A 23236-nucleotide genomic window follows, 5' to 3' on the forward strand; every position below is an offset into this window, starting at 1 on the left:
AGTTGTGCATGGATCGCGGAGGGTAGCATGTGCCTCCACAAGCTGGGAGTCTCCGCGGTGTCATGCGCAGCGAGCCACGTGATAAGATGTGCGGATTGACTGTCTCAGAAGCCGAGGCAACTGAGACTTGTCCTCCACCACCCAAATTGAGGTGAGTAACCGCGCCACCACGAGGACCCAATAAGTAGTGGGAATTGTACATTCCAAATTGGGAGAACAGGGAATAACAATAAAAAAAAAAATATCAAAATGTTATTTGAAGAAGAAATAGGAAATGCAAATAGGAAACGCCAGGGTGTGTTTAAAGTTGAAAATGGCATGCTGCTGTCTATCCCAATATTTCATTCATTTGATTTATTCTTATTTTTAGGTATTGCGGTGGTCCCTCAAATTATTTTGGCACTGCAGCCAAAAAAGAAAAAACATTTCACAAATTTAATTGCATTATAAATATGAAACCCAATGGCATTTGCAAACAAATTATACTAGACTGTTTCTCCAAACTCATTTCACATCTCTTTACCCATTTTTAATTACTTTTGACCAACTGGACACAAAGTCATTTTAGTGTAGGTATGAAGTCAGTTCATACAGACGTCCTAGCAGAGAAAGACAACCAGAAAGTGTCCAATATTGGTCTTAATTTTGAACACAGCATCTATTGATTTATAATTTTAAACCAAACAAACTTCTTTTTGTGAAATATTTTGCATGTAGTTTGTTTGTGCTATTTTTCTGTCAAATAAATGCCACTAAGTTTTATAATTTATTACATAATTGTTACATGGTTTAAGTTTCCAAACACTTTTTGGTGATCACTGTAAATAACTTTGTAATTGTAAACAAATAACCGTAAATAAGTTTTCAGCAGCACAAGGAAGGGGCTACCAAACGTTCCAATCAAAGCATGTGAAAACAATAGGGCCCATTTTAATGCAACAAGCAGCTTATATTAAGAGGATTACAGAGCAGCAGCATCAGTATGGATGAGTAACGAGACACGTTTCATCATCAGGACTTTTGCAGTTTCCACTGAGCATGCACAAAGCAGTTGTCTAAGGGTGTGAGAGTTTAAGACTCCAGATGAACTCTAAACACTATAAAGAGCTCCAATCACTCAGCTGCCATGCTGTAATATCCTGCATCACTGTCTGAGAAACTATGTGTGACACAGAGGCTGAAACATGACTTCCTGATACAGTTTCTTTTCATAATAAACATGAAATAGTTCTCTCAAATGCTCACAGAGACTAAATAATCGTCTTTGTTATGCCATCTGAGGGCTAACTGTTGCTATATGGAATGCACATACTTACAAACAAAAAACCATGATCTGTTTTACATAATGGTGAGGACCTCCTATAGATTTTATATATTTTCAATCTAAACTAATTCTAAATATTACAAACGAACACTACTCAAACCTTAAAAAAAGCATTTATATGTACATGTTAAATAAGACAAATAGTCCTTTTATGAGGCTGTTTTTCAAGTGGGGACCATGGTCCCACATTGCAAGTTTTTTCAGGGTTTCCAAAATTTTAATAAATAATGTGACATTATTTTTATTCCAATTAAACACATTTTCTGGATGTTTTACTTTTAAGTACAAATTTCCTTGCATTCCTTTTATTTAAACTGAATACAATTTATTTTCTTCCTGAAAAAAATATAAACTTATTCCTTTTGATTTTGTGGCGAAATACTACATTTACATTTACATTTATGCATTTGGCAGACGCTTTTATCCAAAGCGACTTACAGTGCAATTATTACAGGGACAATCCCCCGGAGCAACCTGGAGTTAAGTGCCTTGCTCAAGGACACAATGGTGGTGGCCATGGGGTTAGAACCTGTGACCTTCTGATTAACAGCCCTGTGCTTTAGCCACTACGCCACCACCACTCCTCCGCAAATACTACATGCCTCAGACATGATCTTGATTAGTTTAATGAAAAATAACCCTCTAGTATCTTTGTAAGGACATTTGGTCCAATAAAGATATCAAACCTGTCCAACACACATACACAAGCATGGTGAGGAATGGATTTCTCAAGGGATGGACATAAAATGCAGTCATTGCTTTTTTATTCCACAATAAAAAGGCTACTACTGTTTTACCTGGCAACTGTGCATTTAAACTCCTTTAGGATATTTCACCTGGCATTTCACGCTCTCAATAATGTCACACTAATGACACAGCTCACAGTAACGAAGGTCAAACAAGTCACAGTGAACTACTGTGATTTACACCACAACTCACATTGATGATCACTCCCTTATCCAGCAGGCTTTGTTTTTTTGCAGTCATGACAAAGTAGTGCGTGTTGTCCCTGTAATAGACAATGTTTTCCAAATCAATCCCTGTACAAAAGACAAATGAGATCCATTAGCGTGTTTGTGCAAATGACAAGCATTTATACAACGTATGCCTGTTTTATTCATGATGTATTATGAATTGGGTAAGATGAATGGCGCTCTGTTATTAAATTTGATGAAGCCATTCGAAATGATGTCTGTCTAAGAATACAGCCTCACCTCTAAATGTTAGGAGGGGAGCCATTATACACTGATGTTAATTATATTTCAGTATTTGAATTATGATGCAATTTAGATTTTTTTAATCATTCAAAAAGTTTTCATAGTACGATATTATTTTTTTGTCCTAGAAAGCAAGAGTATAATTTAGGACCAGTGCCCAATTGCAAGTTGGGTTTTCCTAACTTGAATGGTTAGTTCAACCAAAATGAAAATTCTGACATCATTTATTCACCCTCATGCTATTCATGTTGTTGGCGAGTCACCATTTACTTTCTTTGTATGGAAAAAAGATGTAATGCTACTGAATGGAGACGGAGGCTTTTATTCTGCCTGACATCACATTTGGGTTCCACGATAGGCCACAAAATCATACAGGCTTGTAACAACATGAAGGTGAGTGAATGATGACAGAATTTTAATTTCTGGAAGAACACCTTTAAGGGGTTTGTTGCAACTGGCTGCAGGTTTTACCATACCGGTCTCCTCCTTTAGCTCCAGGAAGAACTTCTGGTTGAAGATGAAGGCCACACCGCTGATCTCCTCCACTTTTGCCTCAGCCGTGGTGTTGCGATTGACAAAGTTTGCGGTGATGGCAATGGCTAATTTTCCTCTGAACTCCTTCCTTTTAAAGCCTGCAGTACAATTTGTAAGCACAATATGAAAGTCATTTCTAATCTTTCTTCAATTTTGTTTTCCATTTTCTATTTTAAATTAATTTTGCAATGGGAACACTTGAAATAACAACACTGAAAACAGCTATTAGTGGTTTGGTAGTCCAACACAGTCATTCTGTACTATGGACATTAATAAAATCTAAAATTTTGCGGCTTATTGAGTATGCTAAATCTTTGCTAGGCAAATAAATGCATTTTACCAGGTAGATAATAAAAGCAGGCAACAAATATCCCATAGACTTACATTGAGAGATCGGAGCCATATATAGAGACTAGAATATCTTAAAGACAAGATGGTGTCTATTGACTTGGACCAGTAAGTAACCACCTTAATGGCCCATAGCAACAGCATGGTTTCTGCTCACTGTCACTGTTAACTGAATTTCCTTGTTGGTAATACCACAGCTGTTGCCTGGAGTTTGCAGACAAATATACTGTAGGTTGGTTAATTGATAATAAAATAAACAAACACAAAAAAAGTTCATTTTAAAATGAAAATATTAAAAATCATATTATAGTATCGAAAGATTGTATATAGAATTATAATATTTTTAAAATGCGTTCCCTGCCTTTCATTTGTTGGATGTTGGTAATACAAGTTCCTCTTTCTCTTATTCCCCCTGAAGCTTCAATGAGGGGAACACACACTCTCTCGTGAGGTTAGAGATGAAAGGAGAGCAGAGGAAGTGTGCATGTTTGCGGACTGAATAGGTGCTACTGTTAATGCAGTTTGCCTGTGGTGTTCTATAATGAAGATGTTTGAATTATACCCCATACCTATGTCTAAGGTCAGTGGATATTCAAGGATTAGCCCAGGCCCAGATATGTATGGGGCCATCCTTTGAAGAAATATAACGCACACAAAAAAAAAAAAAAAAAGTTTGTTACATCTGTGGGGTTTTATTTTTTTAAGTAAATATTTAAATATTACTGAAACTAAAACATCCCACTAACTTTTGCCTCAGCTTCAGATACACTTGCTGAAAAGCAGTTACATGCCTTTTACTCTATGTACCTTAAAACGAGATTTAAAAAATACACTTTTTTTCCCCTTTCCCTTTCTGCTTTTCGCAGTTTAACATATTGAGTACAATATTAGTTTTGAAGAGTATTATTGACTTGTCGAGTCTTTTAAGTTAGTTTAGAAGATGGCAAGCTGTAAATAGGTGCTTATAAGAAAAAAAATATTGCTAGATTTGCGAGGGTCATGGCATTGTGTCTTAATAAAAAGTTAGCAAAAAAAACGCGATTGTCTTAGTTGTCAAATTGCTCAAGCACACCTGTATGCATTATTACATACAATATTACATTGTTTTCAGGGTTATACACTGTCGGACAAACGTTTGGAATAATGTACAGATTTTGCACTTATGGAAAGAAATTGTTACTTTTATTTACCAAAGTGGCATTCAACTGATCACAATGTATAGTCAGGACATTAATAACTTAAAAAAATACTAGTACTATTAAAAAAAAAAAATAAAAATACAAAAATATTTCAGAACTTCATATATATATATATATATATATATATATATATATATATATATATATATATATATATATATATATAAAAAAAATTACCAATTGTTTTAAAAAAAAATTACCAATTGTTTTAAAATATTAACTTGATACTGAAGCACAGGTACTTTTAAAATCACTACAAGATGATAATAACATTCAGGCCTTTCCTGAAAATATTCAGGCTTAAGTCACAGTACCCTGGCTACATCTAGCATTGCCTAGACCAAGAGGTACAGCACTTTGTAGTGTCGTGTGTGAAATGCCATATATTCAAGGTTTTCATTTTCACCATACCTCTCACACCACATCATTCTTTACTTACGAATCATGTTTGTTGTCTTTACAACATTTGGCCAGGTATCCCCACACACCCATGATGAAATGATAGTGCTAGTGAAGTCATAAAGAAGCTGCACGTCTTTTGCGCCATAGTCAATCGTTTATGCGAATATCGGCCAATACTGGTTGGAGCATCTCTTGTAAACATGTAGATAAACACATATCTGGGTTGTGGTCAAGTAAATCAATAGATAAATGTAATTGCTAATGCAGCATTTTGACAAGAAAAATCCAAGACCTTTTAGGTCCAAAATGTACTGTAGGCCATTACACCTCATTGATACTCCTCAAAAGTGTTTGCACAACAATAATTACGTAAGGCAGTCTTTGCACCCTCCTGTGCGATAGCAGCAATATTATCTTTTCCTTTTATGGAAGCAGACATATGCTAAGCACTCTTTTACCACATCTATTCCACAAAACCCACATGACATCTGTCTGTTCACAAGCAGTTTGGATCCTTCTGGGTGTAATTTGGCACAACAAGGTTCAAAGGTTTCTTGTGCTAACTGCAGAGGAATCTAAGACTATGTTCACATACTACCACAACATATAACATAATAATACACTAACATACTACCATTATCATTTCTGCAGCATATGGTAGATGTACTGCATATGGTAGATGCACAGTATGTATATTTTCTGTTTGCATGGAAATCCTGGATAACCTACTACATTTGCCAGAATGCAATCTGCTTGACCTGACTTTCCATTTCCAATCTGATGAATGAACTAGACAGTAATAATCAAATAATTTTTTATTCTTTTAACATCACTTTCTTGACTTATTTTTACCAGACTGCCAATTGTTAAGAGACATTATAAACACAAAATTGGATTAAAAAGGTTTAAGAACCATTTTTATTTCCAACATTATAACTGGATCCCACTCACTGAATAACACATGCCATGTATTGAGCTCATGTGACAAATGTAGTACATCTGTACATGTGAGAACAATGTAGCATAATGCTGTTTGTAAGGGTTGTTGCATAATGAATTCTGTTCCATGTACTATACAACAAAAAAAAGAAGAAGAAAACAATATAAACTGCACATTATGCAATACGCTAGTATTCCAAGATTAACTGTGTCAGCAGAAGGCAATAGAAGGTGCCCAGCTCCATACCTCTTGTGGCTAGGTGACAGACATTCAGTCAAAGACTCACTGAGTAACTGGTGCAATTTGCTTGACTGTTAAGGCCTTTTAGTAAGTTTTTAATGCTTGAGCCAAGCGATGTAATACAATCAATTTCTATAAAATGGGGAAAAAAGCACTAAATATGTCTGAAAGCAATAAATATGAAAAAAATCCTAAAAACACAGTTTGTTCTCTGGGAGTTAACTGGTCTAAATCTGAAGCTGTAGCTCTGACAGCGTACTGCCTGGTAACGGCTTTTCAGCGGGGCGCCTTCCAGTGGCCCAAACAGGGCATTTAGTATTTGGGTATTTTAATCCCTGCACATTTGTGTGATTTAGTTAGTTAATAAAAAAGTTTGAGAGATGTGGGCAGGTAGGCTTAATTACATTCATCCATGATTGGGAAGGTTAATGTTACTAAAATTAATTATACTCCAAAATGTAACTACCTGCTACAGTCTCTCCCTATAGATGTCCCCCTCTCTTATTTCAAGCAATTTGATAGCGGAGTGAAGCATTTCATTTGGAATGGTAAACGTCCCAGATTACATTTCAGTAGTTGCATTGGCCGATCGACAAAGGTGGGCTTGGCCTACCAAAGATTCTTTATTTTTTATTATTATGCATTCGGTCTCAGACATTTGGCTAATTGGTCACTTCCACCTGAGAGAGGCCCTCCCTGGTTTTGTATTGAACTGGAAATTCTTGCCCACATTTTGCTATTGCAAACCCTTTCGATCAAACTCACCAGAGAAGTTTGTAAAATTCAGAATCTGTATTTTAGGTGATGGGGCGGTCATCAATATAGGGGATAAATACATACAAAATTGGGTCCTAACCAGTGTTATGATTGGCAGACAAGTAATTTTAAGGGGATGGGTGGCGGCTTTCAAGGAAGTATCATGAAGGCTGGAGAATTGGGATTCGCTTGATGGGAAATGGGGCAGATATTTGGCGTTTCTGGAGGACTTTCGGAGAGGGGCAGTGGAGATAAAAGTTTAGTTTTACATGTGTGTGATTATGTTTTTTTTTTGTCTATAATCATGTGTGACCACAGGGATCTTGTTGAGGGTCAGGGTGGAGTTGGGGATTGGGAGCGGGAGGGGTAATAGTGGGGGTTATACGTAGATTCTGTGTAAATTTGTTTTCCTTTTCTTTGTCATCTATATGAAATCAATAAAAATAAAAAAATCAGAAAAAAAAAAATAATTAAAAAAAAAAAACAGTTTTGTGCACATAGCACAGACTTCAAGTGGATGATAATTGAGTCCACCAAGTGTGCTGTGCTTGCATATGCAAAGTTGACACCATGGGTGTTTTTTCCCAAGGCATTGCTCTGTGATTGCTAAGTTGATCTGGGTATCATCAGCGACTATTTAGCGGAGATGGGCAACTTCTAAAAATGGTAATGATCAATGGTCAACAGATGTAGAAAGGAAGTCCCGCCTTACAGGTAAAAGAGCCAATCACCTTTTACTTTAAGAGAACACGTATGCACATTAGATATACAAGCCAGGACATTTTTTTTACATTTTTTTTTTTTGCATAATCTGAGGTACAATTTATAATACCAGTTTTGTCAGATTTTACTGATGATTTTAAATATGTTTTTTGATCTGAATCTTGACAAACCAGATTTGACTTTTTGGTCTTTACCCATTCAAGTACATAGGAGCTGCTCTAGTATGCCCCTTGTTTACATAGAAAGATAGCTGCCAGAGAGCTTTCCAAAGATGGCCGCTGAGTGGCCTGACTAGCTAGAAAGATGAAACGGTATTATTCATATCTGTAGCACAAACCATGCAAGATGAATTAGTGCTGAAGTTTAATACTTAAGGTTAGAGTTTTGTTCAGATCCCTTCATTTAAGCAAAAGTAATAGTGATACTTACCTTAGCAAACACTACTAATTATTACATGGCATCAAAACTTGTTTTAAAGGGGATTCAATATGGGAAATTATTGTATTGATGCTCATTTTGGAAAAGTTTCAGGTAGGATCAACATTTAATCAAAAGGGAAGTACCATTTCAGACTGAAAGGATATGCATGTATAGATGGCATGATAATTTCATTAACCAGTGAACTTCCTCTATTTGCCAAAGAAAGAAAAGTTTCAAAAAGATACCATCATTAACCTCCAGCGGATTTGTTCCCACCGTGAAATGTCTGGAGATCAAGCATTCAATTTGATTAAGAACTATTAGCAATGTATGTGTCAACATCTTATTTAGTTACCATGTTTGGCAAAAACTATTTTTGTATTTTACTATGTGCTTACCATCAAGAGTGCTTCTCCTTCCATCTGCACCAATTATCACATCAAACTCATAATCTGAGATCGGGTGATCAGCCGGGCAGATCTCAGCCCTCCATCCTGGCCCTGAAATGCAGACACCCGACTGGTCAAATTCAAATTGGACTTAGCAGAAAATAAATGAACTTAGGTTGTCCTTTCTTTTGTTTATCACAGTTTTAGAGTACTATCAGCTTAGCGTGCTTGTACCAGTAGAGGCAAATAAATTATTACGCCATGTGCAAAGTGGCCATTCACCAAGGAGGCTTTGCAGATACTAGAGAACAGCTAACTGTATCGGAAAATAACACCCTTCGTTTTCTTTCCATGTGTAACTGCATCTATAATTTGATATAAAGCCAATGGTGCTCTTTTGACCAGTGCATAGCAGGAGAGGTGCTATAGACCCCAATGACCCTTACTCTATATATAGAATAGAACTGAGGGTTTATCATTTACACTATGCAGATTGGCGAGTGCCATTGACGTGAAAGAACGCCACAAACCTTCTCGGTATCAACAGCATGTGTGCGTCAAGGCTATGTAGTGGGAAGGTGTCAATTTTCATGATCTGGTTTCTTTCTTCTGCAGAACACATAATGAAGACTTTTGAAGAATATCTCCACTCTATAGGTCCATGTGAATGGTGGCCAGAACTTTGAAGCTCCAAAAAGCACATAAATGCAGTTTAAAAGTAATCCACATGACTCCAGTGGATTAATCCATTTGTTCTGAAGCGATCTAATAAATCTAGGATATGAACAATCCAAAATATATCTCATTTTTCACTATAAATCTTGACATTAGCAGTCTCTGTGATAATCAGGATTTCAAGCTCGATAACACTTTTGAGCACCATCTAGCACTCTGCACATGCATCAAGCTTTAGGAAGTGTAATCGAGCTTGAAATCATTTTGTGCATAGACTGCAATGGCAAGATGTACACTAAAAAAGGAGTTACATTTTGGTCTGTTCTCATCCAAAATCAATTGGATTGCTTTGAAGACATGGATTAAACCACTGGAGACGTAAATGCTGCCTTTGTGTGCTTTTTGGACCATTTGAATTCTAGTCACCATTCACTTGCGTTGTATGGACCTACAGAGCTGAGATATTCTTCTAAAGATCTATGTTTGAGTTCAGCAAAAGAAAGAAAATCATACACATCTGGGATGGCATGAGAGTGAGTAAATAATAAGAATAAAACTCTCTCTCGATACTTTGACATTTGTGTGTTAAAACTACATAAAAGATACTTCCATTGGTCTATGACGTCACTCTTAAAAAAAAACTCTGTGCATGCTTGTGTGGCAAAAGGGTGTGTGAAACCACCAAGAAATTACATCAGACGAAAGTTAATGATAGTCAGCTGAATGAGTAGTCACCCTTTCCAGACCACATGATTTCTTCCATTGGACATTGAGGTGTAAAGAAAACAAGTAGGGCATTTATTAGTAGATTTTAATGACCACAGAGATTCAGGACCTCGGTTTAACGTCTTTAACGTTAAGAAAGCATAGCCTGCTAACTATGACATGAAGTCCTCAAAGCTAGACCTCTGACTACCCTATTTGAAGGCATGCAAGAAGACTCATGCTGATTGGTCGATTACCATTAGTCCCTTGGTCCTCAAGCGGCTCCAGAAGTTTGACAAACTCCACATTGACGTGTACCTCCACCCCAACAATGAGAGCGATCTTTAACAGCATGAGCTGAAGCTGACGAATACCTGAAAATAGAAGATAGTCACAATTCATCCCACTACGAAATAATTTTGCAATGACCATGGTGTTGGACACAAATTAATTTGCCCAATAGGCTGCTACAGTCGGGTTTCAGAAATAATAATCTAATTAATTTTCTGAAAAGAGATGAGCAGGGAAAACTATTGGTATAATCCTTGCTGGACTGAATGTTTTCCATCTCTTTTGGATGGGTTTGCCTCGCCTTATCTCAGGGACCAGAGGAATATATCAGACTTGCAATGGGATGGGCTGGCAGAGCTTGAAAGAGATAAAACGTCAGAGTGTCGAAACTTAAAATCTCTTCATGCAGGTTCATACACAGATCCTTACATGTGATAACATCTATCATCATAGGAACATCTAGTGCATGGACTCTGGCTAGGTTCCTACTGTGAAATCATATATAATTCTCCTGTTATGGTGTCTCTACTTGTCAAGTGGGGGTATTGGTAAGTAATATGAGACAAACACAGTCAAGAAGTCATACTACCACTGTAGTATTGTAATTAAAGTATTGTAATTAAAGGTTTAGTTAACACAGTAATGATATACTGTTGCCATTTACCCACACTGTTGTTCTTCCAAACCTGTATAACTTTCCTCTAAGGAACACAAAAAGAGATGTTAGGCAGAATGTTAGCCTCAGGCACCATTCACTTTCATTGAATTGCATTTTTATTTTTTTTTATGTATTCAAAGTAAATGTTGACCGAGGCTTAACTCTTGTTTTCCACAGAAATAAGAAAGAAAGTCATACAGGTTTGGAATGACATGTGGGTGAGCAAATAATGATAGAATTAGAATTGTGGGGGAACTATCACTTTAAAATTATATCTTGATTAGAGCAGATGAGACCTACTGATGTGGTCTATAGATCCAGCACAGAACTTTCCATAGAACTTCTTGGCTCCAAGGTTCCTGAGGTCATGGATGGTGTAAGGCCAAAGATGCAGAACATTGTTCCTGGAGAAGGTGTCCCTCTTTTCAATCACCACCACCTTGGCTCCCAGCAAGGCTAATTCTATTGCGGTGCGAAAGCCACAGGGGCCGCCACCAATAATGAGACACTGTGGAAACAACACATGGTAAAATAAATTAAAGCACTTATCATCAAGACCAGAAGTTCATGAAGAGCAGAAGTTTGACAAATGTAGCCAACAAACTGTTCTGGAGTGTACTGAAGTGCTTAAACCTCTTCAAATAAGCTTGGATTTCTTTGGAGTGCTGCAACATGTGAAAGGGCAGACAACATTTTGCACAAAAAGCAAGGACTAAATTACCTAATTTCCTCAATCTAGATACATCAACTTCCTGACTAATCAAAACTTAGCCAAACGATCCCACTCTATTGGCACAATAAAATGGAATGATTTCATTCTTCCCACAGAACAAATAAACTTGTCACTTCAAGCCATGATCCAAGCAAATGTAAACAAATGTATTAACCAATGGGTGCTGTATGGAGTTTTTAAAGAGTAGGAAAGCAATGAAGCAGTGTATGTTGAGACTGCATTATCTGTGTGCAAAACAGGCAGACGTCACTACTTGTCCGTCACAATAGCACAGGGATTATGACTGTAGTTAGTTTCACCAATGGCGATACTTGTAGTGCCATGTACTTTGAGATAAATGTTGTGGTTTACTTGTCCCAATATTGTCACTGATATAAGGCTGGTTTAAAAGCGGTCATAAAAGTGGCATAACAGTTTAATTGCACTTTTATTGCCAGCTTTTAATTGTAAGGGTGTGTATGGATGAAAGGCTGAAGAAAGAAGTTTCATAATATTATGGGACACAATAGGGATTGCTGCACTAACTTGTATATGTTTATATAAGGTCTGATATAATTTTAAAGGCCTTGAGTAAAGTAATATTTTGACCAATTATGTCTACCTATGGTAATTAGTTTTACCTCAGAGAATGTTCAAGGTATGTTCATTAAAATAATCCCATTGAGATGGCTGCATTCATGGAACTGAATCATGAAATTCATATTTTAAGAGTAAAAGTTTTACTGATTTGACAAAAACATATGACAATGTCATATTGCTTACTCTTGTATATATGGAAACCATCATTTCTGCTGTCAGTTTTTAACTTAACAGTCTTTAATATTCCCAGTTCAATACAAGTTAACCTTTTCTTTAAAAAAAAACAAACAAAAAAAACAATCTGGGTTACAGTGAGGCACTTACAATGGAAGTGAATGGGGCCAATCCGTAAATGTAAAAAAACTCATTATTTTAAAAGTATAGCCAAAAGGCATAAACAACACGTGTGTTAACATGATTTTAGTATAATAAATCGCTTGCCAACCTTTTCTGTGTAAATTTATAGGCAATTTTACAACTGACTGACAATGTAACATCAACAAACCCAAAAATTATGATTTAAACAACAAATAATGCTGGAGTTTTAACAGAATAACGTATTATTCTTTCATAAAAATACAAGCTTCACATTTTTGCCTTAAAACCTTCCAAAAATTGGTCCCATTCGCTTTCATTGTAAATGTCTCACTGTAAACTTAATTTTTGCTTGTTTTAAAGAAAAGGGAAAGGAAGTAGTCAAAATAATATTTGTGGCAATCAACATTATGTCACAAATGTTGTCGATTGAGCTTAACTTTTATTGAACCTGGACTATTCCTTTAATATCAATTGGATTGATGGTCCGACTTCCTGTTAATCAGTCTGCCCATGTTTCATGTGATGAAAACTTCAATGTCTGATCTTTAATGTCTCTATGCATTGAATAGACCACTGCTGTACCTAATGTAGTTGTTGTTCTTGTTGGGCATGTCAAAACTTATTTGGGAGGGATAAACGCAGGATTAGAAGGACAAAGAACACGATGAGAAACACAAACATATGCAAAGAACTATGACATGCTCCATGACAATAAGAACAGCAGCAATCCTTGTAGACACCAGCATGAAAACACCCCAAATAAATATCAACCATAAGCCCAAAAGCCACATAAATTTACAAAGCAGTAGCATTTAAGCTTTTTAACTGTGACACTAGTGCATTACTAGTATGCTTCAAGGTTTCCATTCCTTTCAATAACTTATCGAGTGCTCATGAGGTCAAAAAGTCCAAAGACATACTGTAAAACCACTATGCAAAACACTACAAGAAAATCTGACCTGAGATTGACTTTTATTGAATGCTATCAAACGTGTAAAATAAACATAGCCTTGACAGATCTTTTCAGAAGCTAGATAGTCTAAACTCGCTACATTATGTAACCCAGATTGGATTTGCATGGCACTGTGGCAAACAGATCATGCCATTATCTATGTATCCATCCAAGTTGCAAATTTAATTTATGCAAAATATCATATTCCAAAAACTGTGCAAATAAAGCCGTTTGTGTTCAAAAGAACAAAATCATCACTTACGAAGACTTTTTTGCCACTGTCACTCTTTTATTAATAATATATTTGCAGTTTAGAGCATACAAACAAAACACTGTAAATAACTTTCTCACATCTGGGAGCGACAGTGCATCACACAGTTCTGGGAGCACTATGTGTGTGCGTTCCTCCTTATGTCTTTGCTGAGCAGATCTAATATATATTCTCAAAAGTATCAATTAACCTGCTCTTTGGCAAAGTTCACTTTTGTATTCAACTTATTTGCTTTGCAGGCTTTGAATTTTCTAGACACCTTATTTCAGGATGACCAGAGCAACATTTCAGATGCAATGATTGGTCCGCTGGTTAGAACGAGTTATTCAGTGACATTACTTTTTTTATGTGTATTTTGTAGTCATAATAAATTCAATAGGAGTTTATTCCGTAAATGTGTTTCCATCATAGTTTATGCGCATTTCTTCTCGTCGATTCAAAAATGTATCAACCTCAAACTATCTTTTAAGTTTTCTATGTGCATTTTAGAGATTTTATTCGCATCTGGGTGTTTCTATCCAGCAGTTTTTATGCAGTATCCCAAAATGCGCATAAAATACATGGATGGAAACCCAGCTAGTGTTAAGGCATTAATAAATCATACGTTGATCCTCGCTGATACTTGTGAACAATGAGGAGAAGACACATGGTATTTTAGTAGAACAATTCCGTCGTCCAAATGCTACATGCATCTGAAATTCAGATGACTAAAAAAACAGATATTTTAGTCCATCAGTAAGGGTAAACACTTTGACAACTCTACATGAACTAGAAAAAAATAAATAAATAAATAAAATAAAATTAGCAAAAACAGACTTGTGTGCGTATTGACCACCTACACTTTGACCCCTTCAGTCCACTGGTCAGCTGCAGTGGAAAAATGGCTAAAACTTTGCAGAGCTGTTCCAAAATAGCCCTCATTTCCTCTTTATACTTTATAAATAGAATAAACACAAGACCAACAGAGCCACAACAAAAACTCTGAGAAAAGACAGATTAGTCAAAGTGCTTTGACTAACAAATGTGGATATGAAAATTAGTTCTTGTTTTACCAAATCCTCTGCTGGTACGTGCAATTTCAAATCTCTTTTGTTCACTCACGGAGAAGAGTTGTTTTTACTCATCATTACAATTCATAGAAATGAAACACTGGCATACAACAGAGGAATTGCATTAGTCCAACACAAGTTTTGCAATAAAAAAAAACTAATAGCCTACAGCATTAATTATGCCTATTTTTTCTTTGCCTGTAGAAAAACAAATGTCCTCAATATATCTTTTTTTTTTTAAACTAAGTTCAATACGAACTAAAAAAATTATGAAAACAATTTTAATTTTGCCAAACAGCCCTAAAAATGTCTACTATTGCTTGATTCTATAACCACACATGAGTCCTAATAATAAACATCAGAAAATATCAGTCCCTTCATTCGGTTTATAAAAGGAACATTTTAGATAGTACACCTAAAAGGCAATTATATATATTTCTTTGAAATCTATTCCATTTTAATTCTGCTTCTGCATCATTTTTGCGAACTCAATTAAAATTGAATTCAAATGAATTGAATCAGAAATTAAAAGCCATTCACAAATCGTAATGGAGCACAACCCTGAAGGACATAATGCAACTGTACAACTGCAGAGCTCTACAGACTTACCCTGGTGTCAACGCAAACTTTGCCCTTATTGTACTCCTTGTGGCTGGCTCTCTTGTCCAGTTTCCCCCAGAGGCCTTTGGCCTTCCAGAAGGTGACTGCAGCTTTCAGGCTGCTGTAGAAGCCTCTGTGGTCAGCAGGATTCAGCTCCAGCTGTCTGCTGAGGACGCTGAATGCCTGCAGGGTGCCTTTACAGGTGGTAGCCTGCACAAAGTTCTCAAACAGCTGGCCGGCCTGAAACATACGCTCATCCTCAGTCTCCCCCATCCCTCTCTCACTCTCTCTCTCTCTGATGGCAGGAGATTCAAGGGGTTGTTGATGCTGGCATTCCTTTCTAAGACAGGAAGAAAATGAAAAGCAATTTATATACGTTTCTACACCAGGACAAACATGCCATAAACGTAATCCATAATCTCCAATTAGACATCTGTATGTGAAAAACATCCTATATATGGCTATACAGTGTGGTTAAATTACTAAAAATGGTAAGCGGTTAACTTCGGCTAAACTCATTTATTGCTTTAGGGCTCTGATTGCAGTCTTCTAAAGCCATACATAAAAGGTTGATTATCTTAATAGAACAGCGCCTTTCTTCACAGAACATACACTACTAGTAAACCGTTTGGATATACCTACTCATACTTTATTATATTTTTGACACTTAAAATACTGCACGATAGCAACATTCTTCTCAACCAACTTCATTATGCATCCTGGGATGCTTTTTTTAGCATAATACTTTATGCTGGTCAACTGTTGCCTGCTTTCCCTTCACTATTCAGTCCAAATCATCAATTTCTAATTGGTGAAACAATTTAAATTTCTCTACAAAATTAATTTAAAGCTTTTTAGCTTATGGATCTCATGGTTTTCAAGACTATTTGAAACCAATTCAGTCAAGTGTGTGCAAATGTTTAACTAGTAGTGTTGCCATGTCAATTATTCTGATAGCTTGGGTATCTGGACCACAGGACAATGTCCTGATGTTCTCTGGTGGCAAATCAAATTAAAATGCTGTACATTTTCAGCTAAGTAACACATTTAGCATGTGCTGTAAAATAGGCCAGAAGTGTCATGATACCTTGAAACGTTGAGTGCTTGAAACGATTACTGCATGCAGAGCAAAGCAAACTGGACAGAACAAAGGAATGTTCAATCCTGGAATCGGGACACACAGTTTGGCCTAGTTGTACAGAGCCTCTTCCACATTGTTTGTTCCCATTTTTCTGTTCCTCCCCACACAAAAATATAACTTGATCCAGATCCCCAGCCCATAAATTCTTTAAGGACCAATGACTGCAGAGACTGCTCTGATTGTCACTGGTCAATGTATGCAATGCAGTGTGGGAAAATTCCCACCGCTAAATTTAACCACGAACTGAAAAAAGCCATAGAGTATATTTCACAAGCAAGACGTGCCAGTAAAGTAGCCATAACCGAAGTACTAAATCCAGTGCTAAAATTATAACTGTGCATCAGCAATGAGAAAGACTACAATTAGAAGCTGCATTTACATGAAATACACTCAAAGGTTTGGACACACCTACTAATTTGTATTACTATTTCATAAAAAATATGAAATGACAAATGTAAAAATGAGATTATTGGCAAAACGTGTAAACAAATCAATTTTATATTTTAGCCTCTTTAAAAGGAATATTTCAGGTTCGTTACAAGTTAAGCTCAATTGAGAGTATTTGTGGAATAATGTTCATTAGCACAAAAATCTATTACGACTCGTCTGTCCTTTTCATTAAAAACAAAAGCAAAAATTGAGATTACAGTGAAGCACTTACAATGGAAGTGAATGGGGCCAATTTTTGGAGGGTTTAAAAGGCTGAAATGTGAAGCGTATCATTTTATAAAAACACTTACATACATTTTTCAGTTAAAACTGAAAGTATTATTTGAGCTTTAATGCGGTTTAAATCGTCGTTTTCACAGTCAACAAAGTTGTGAAATTGGCTATAACTTTACACAGAAAAGGTTAGTAAGTGATTTTATCACACTAAAATTGCTAACATGCATATAATTTAAGTCTTGTTGCTATATACTTTCAAAACAGCAAGTATTTTAACGTTTACGGATTGGCCCCATTTACATCCATTGTTAGGCTCTCACCAGAAATTTATTTATTTATTTTAAAGAAAAGGAGGGACGGATCAAAATAAATTTTTGTGGTAATCAATTTTATGCCACAAATGCTATGGATTGTGCTTAAAGCAGGGGTATCAAACTCTGTCCCTGGAGGGCCACAGCCCTGCAGAGTTTAGTTCCAGCCTTGCTCCAAAATGCCATGATTAGCTGCTTCAGATGTGTTTAATTAGGGTTGAAGCTAAACTCTGCTGGACTGTGGCCCACCAGGAACAGAGTTTGACACCCCTGGCTTAAAGGGATAGTTTACCCAAAAATGAAATTTCTCTCATAATTTGCTCACCCTCATGCCATCCCAGATGTTTACGACTTTATTTCTTCTGCAGAACACAAATTAAGATTATTAGAAGAATATCTCAGCTATGTTGGTCCTCACAATGCAAATTAAATTGTGCCAAAATGTTGACTCTCCAAAAAGCACATAAAGCATAAAAGTAATCCATGACTCCAGTGGTTAAATCCATAGCTTCAGATGTGATATGACAGAGGTGGGTGCCCTGTAGTATACATTAAAAATGTGAATCACCAAAAAGACAAGAAGAATGTGAAAGTTAAAGTGAAGACTGTCTGTTATAGTATATAGAATTAATAGTAAAAACAAACTTAAATATTGATCTGTTTCTCACCTACACATATTGCTTACGAAGACACTGATTATACCACTGGAGTCATATGGATTACTTTTATGCTTAAGTGATTTTTGGATCTTCAAAATGTTGGCACCCAATCACTTGCATTGTATGGACCAAAAGAGCTGAGATATTCTAAAATATTTTTAGATACTTCAAAAAATATTAATTTGTGTTCTTCTGAAGAAAGAAAGTCATACACATCCAGGATGGCATGAGGGTGAAAAGAATTTTCATTTTTTGGTGAATTATACCTATAACTTGTATTGAACCCAGTATATTCCTTTAAAGTAGACATACGTTAAAGCCGTTCACTTGCCCATCCTATCCTTCATTAAAAATCCTTCAAACAACCTCTTGCTAATGTAACAATGATTCCCCAAGTGGCACAATTCATTCAGACATGCAGTGCTCAACAAATTGACTCTGACAACTAAGGTCTGCAGTCTTTCTCCATAAGCTCTTGATGGATCTTTCAGCAGAAGCTTTATGCTTTGAGACCAGACTATCAAAAGTTCAATCGCATCCCAATGGACTATAGAAAATAGCACCACTTCAAACTGGAATTCCTATGAGCCAACATTCCTGCACCTCTAAGATTATTCATGTGATATACTCTAGGAACACACAAATGGTACTAGACATCGTGAATTGAATGCCACAAAATGGCACAAATTATCATATGTTAGGCATAATGAAGGAGAAGATGTGGGTCAAACCTGTATTGAGTTCTTTACAGTATCATCTTCAGCAAAGATTTGTTCTAGTGACATTCAACTGGGCAACACCCATACCCATATGCAATACCTACAAATCCTGTGTCATCGAAATCAATGCCAGAACTCAGGTATGAGATAATTGTCTGTAGCAGGGCCATAACACCATAAACATTGAAGGGGGCAGGGGGCAATCATAAATTATTCAGATCTCTCCCCCAAAATCTGAAAACAATTGTTCAAAAGAGATGCATACTACCAGGTGTTAATGATGATGACGCATGTTATTATGCATCTTAATACCAGGCAATAAACAGGGCACACACGCAGAAGGAGTGTGTGTGAGAGAGACAGTGAAGTCAAAACTGATGCACTAGGTGAAAATGTTGTCTTATTTTTAAATTTGTCAAAATGACAGACAGCATTTGAAATTTTCCATCATTATTTCAAAAAAAAAAAAAAGTAAAATGACAGAATTTTCGGTCAACACAACTCCTGACTGAAACCACGTGGCTGCATCCGAGACACAAAGACTTCTTGAGGACACAACATCGTTTGAGGTAAGTAACATTATCTAACATTACAGTATCCACTGCAGTTATCCACTAGTACAAACACAAGAGTACGACAGCAAACAGATAATGTTACTGCAGAAGTTTTCAATGATAATAAACGTTTATGATTAAATTACTTCTAGAGCACAACATTGTTTACAAGCGCACAAAGATCTTCATAGATCTAGCCTCTTAATTTTGCTCTCAAAGTGCACCAGATTGATTTTTACTTTAAAATGTACAAAAATTATTTCAGGAAAGCATAAGCCCTCCCCCCAGAGGTTCCAAGGTCCACCCTCCACAGTCTCAGAAACATCCTGTGGGATTGATTAACACTGAAGTAATAATGCCCATTTTGCTTAAATATGAAAGAAATTAGCTTTCAGCTAATGCTATAAATTATCCAAGAACATTCTAACTTGGTACGTTAAAAAAATCTGTACTACAGATTCTTAAAAAAAAAAAAAGAGGGGGGGTTCTGATTGTTCAATATACTTAATTCAAATTAACTAAAGCAACACAGTTCTAGAACATTTCTAGATGTTCTAATAATGAGGACAGGTAGAACTAGTATATTAAATTATTGCTTGCTTTGTTGAGCAAATACTGTGCTAGCCGTAGCATAGTTAATAATCTAAACACTGCAGTGCTTAAAACCATGTATATAACCTGCTAACATTAACAATGACTAATGAGTACATAAAGAAAAAAAATATTTATTTTACTTACATTGACATGTCCAATTTGTTACCCAATTCAACTAGGTTATTTCTACACAAAGTGTTTGTGTTGGGATTACAAAGTAAACTTAAGTAAAAAATAAACAACAACAACAACAACAATTTCGAACACATGGAACCACTGTCCAACAATTAATCAAGTTCAGCAAAAAATATATTTTTCTGAGTGTATCGTTATAATTACACAGCCCTGCTAATGACAATTCATACATTTGGACAAATTCTGAATATCTAGTAAGAAAATAAGCAACCGTTGGAGACAATGAACTTTCACCCAACACAGTCAAAAAAATTTTAATAAAATAATGTATCAGTCACAAATGAAGCTTGAGTAATGATGATCTTGCTGGACTGCTGTGTTAATGTGGGCATGTTCTTGTAGAAACTTTCAGATGGTCCCTGCTCAGAATAGAAAGATCTTGAGTTTCAGGTTGTGCCATAGTGTGATTCTATAGCTGTACAGCAATGTTCAAAGCCTTGACATTAGGCTAATGAAGTCCTTGGGTAAAAAAAAATCATCATAGTTGGCCAACTAATTAAACTGGCTAAATACGCTGTATACTGCCTACCATTTCTTTAAATAGTATTTGAAACCATACAAATCACGACCACAAAATCAAGAGCACTAAACTGTGTAATACACCACCAAACACAGTTTGCTCTGTTTATATTGCACATTTTGGCAAATGTATTGTCATCTGGGTATTCTGTGCACTACATACTGCAGCAATGTTAACAGTATGGTAGCATGCTATGCTAAACAGACGTTTTCGAATAAACATTTCAGATGAACCAACTGAACTTTTCAAACAGAATAGGCCTCATTTGTTTTAGGACAGAATAAATTCTTCCAAAACATACATATTTGAAGAGCTCCTTTGATGTTATTTTTCAAATATATCACAAACTTATATATATATATATATCAAAAATCTAAAGATTTTTGGCAGCATCTTTAATTGATCCTGTTTTGTTGATGATATGACCACAATGATAACATGCCCACACAGCTTCCCACTTCCACCTTAACATTATCCAACCCACTGGGAAATAGAAGGATTATAAAGGAAATATGCAAAGGGAAGTTTAACAATTTGAATAAACATGACGCCGCTCCAGACATGCGGGTCAAATAGCATCATAAATAGCAGGGAACAGACCCAAATATTTTCAACAATAAATTTTGCATACCCTGGAATAAATCCCTTCCGTTACGCTAAAACCAGATTACTTATTGTAAATCATATCTTCACAAGGGTGGAAGTGGATTTAGGTCAGCTTTGGTCCCATATTCTGCAATTTTTACGTTGCAGCAACGGCATTCAGAACAAATGCATAATTTCTGTATTTGCAGAAACCTACAACTATTTTTACCATGACAAGTACCATGGAGCTCTTCAGCTTGAAGTCCAAAAACCCAGAAAAAAAATTACACCATGGTTTCCCCTCTGGATTTTCCTATGGGTTTTTATAAGTAAAATAAGATCTGTGGTAAACATAACTTGACGATACATAGACATTTTGTTCTGCAAAATTAATTAGTCATGCCTTAAATATGAATTTTGTAGTAATAATGGATTACATACATACATAAAAAAAAAAAGCAGCTTTAAAATTCACGAAATTCCATTTCAACCCCCTTTTAAGATATCAAATGCTAACACGAAGCAATTCTATAAATACTGGTGTCCAGAGTATCTTCTCATCTGTATCATGTACAGAGACAGATGGCTTCAAGAAGCATTACAGATTCCAAATGCACCAACTGGACTCTAAATAAACTAGCCAGCAGGGTTATTCTATACACCCAACTGCCCTGCCTGTCCCTTAAGTGAACCAATGTTGCAAATGGGAGGGAATCTGAAACAGAAGCCAGTGGATGCAGTTAAGTAATACCACTAGCAGCCGGTATTTTGCCAAGATTTCCATACCGTTGCATTCTGATACAATAGATCTTCACAAATGCTGCTACATGAAACAAACGGAGAGGATCTCGCCAGTCCAAGTGGAAGGGGCGGTGCGTGTGCTATTTTAAGAGTTGCCTCCAGTGCAACAGATAAACTTTCAGCATTCATATCTGCACTGGAACACATTTCTCCTTGAACTTCCACTGTAGATCTTATATATGAGAGAAAAACAAGACTGAGAAGGTGGCTAAACCTCTGGCGGCATTTGTTTTGGCCTTATGGCCAGGAACCAATGGCTTATATTTCCATACATTTTCATTTCCTCCAAGTCTATTTTATGAACCTCTCTCCTCATGCCTGTGGTGAAGTTGTGGTTGATTAAACAGAAACCCATTTGATAGACAACACCACACTTCTAGTTTATTTAGGTATTTCTCTGAGGTATTACCTCTCCTTGGATATATATTGTTAAGATTGATTATAAAGCTAACAACCCTGGAGTCGAATCCAGAGCGTGCTGAGTGACTCCAGCCATGTCTCCTAACAACTAAATTGGCCCAGTTGCTAGGGAGGGTAGAGTTACATGGGTTTACCTCATCGTGGTCACTATAATGTGGTTCTCGCTCTCGGTGGGGCGCATGGTGAGTTGTGCGTGGATGCCATGGAGAATAGCATCGGACTCCACATGCGCTACGTCTCCGCAGTAACACGCTCAACAAACCACGTGATAAGATTGCGGATTGACGGTCTAAGACGCGGAGGCGACTGAGTTCGTCCTACGCCACCCAGATTGAGGCGAGTCACTATACCACCACAAGGATTTAGAGAACACTGGAAATTAGGCATTCCAAATTGGGGAGAAAAGGGAAGAAAAACTTTTTGATTTTAAAAGGTATGGGAAATATCTGAAAGAGTATTTCAGGGGTTAAAATGACAAAAACACATCACATCGCATTTTGTGCATTTGGTAAAAATGCATACAATTCCACAAACTATAAGAGGGACTCTACTGCAAAATTACATTACACCATGTGACTTCTGCAGGCTATACAATTACATTTGGAAACATTACTGGGAATTTGGGATAAAGACATACTCGCCTTGCACAAAGAACAAATATTCATCTGTGCTACTCCTGCACACTCATTGCAAACATGTAAATACAGAAGAATCACCAGGTGGAATTATTACTTCATAAAGCAATAGT

The 23236-nt window shown here is 36.4% G+C and overlaps 1 protein-coding gene across 10 annotated transcripts in view; it reads right to left on the minus strand.

Moving 5' to 3' along the window:
* Nucleotides 1-23236, minus strand: part of mical2b (microtubule associated monooxygenase, calponin and LIM domain containing 2b) — a 72934-nt gene that overhangs the window by 47085 nt on the left and 2613 nt on the right. For all 10 annotated transcript variants that reach the window (XM_052119535.1, XM_052119541.1, XM_052119540.1 and 7 more), the window contains exons 2-7: nucleotides 15333-15663; nucleotides 11122-11329; nucleotides 10130-10246; nucleotides 8502-8603; nucleotides 3018-3173; nucleotides 2264-2364 (exon numbers count right to left, since the gene is read on the minus strand). In XM_052119535.1, the coding sequence (XP_051975495.1) occupies nucleotides 2264-2364; nucleotides 3018-3173; nucleotides 8502-8603; nucleotides 10130-10246; nucleotides 11122-11329; nucleotides 15333-15596 (948 nt within the window). In that variant the 5' untranslated portion in view covers nucleotides 15597-15663. The remainder of the gene's footprint in view (nucleotides 1-2263; nucleotides 2365-3017; nucleotides 3174-8501; nucleotides 8604-10129; nucleotides 10247-11121; nucleotides 11330-15332; nucleotides 15664-23236) is intronic.

This window comes from Xyrauchen texanus, chromosome 46, assembly GCF_025860055.1.
Source record: "Xyrauchen texanus isolate HMW12.3.18 chromosome 46, RBS_HiC_50CHRs, whole genome shotgun sequence".
NCBI classification, from domain to species: domain Eukaryota; kingdom Metazoa; phylum Chordata; class Actinopteri; order Cypriniformes; family Catostomidae; genus Xyrauchen; species Xyrauchen texanus.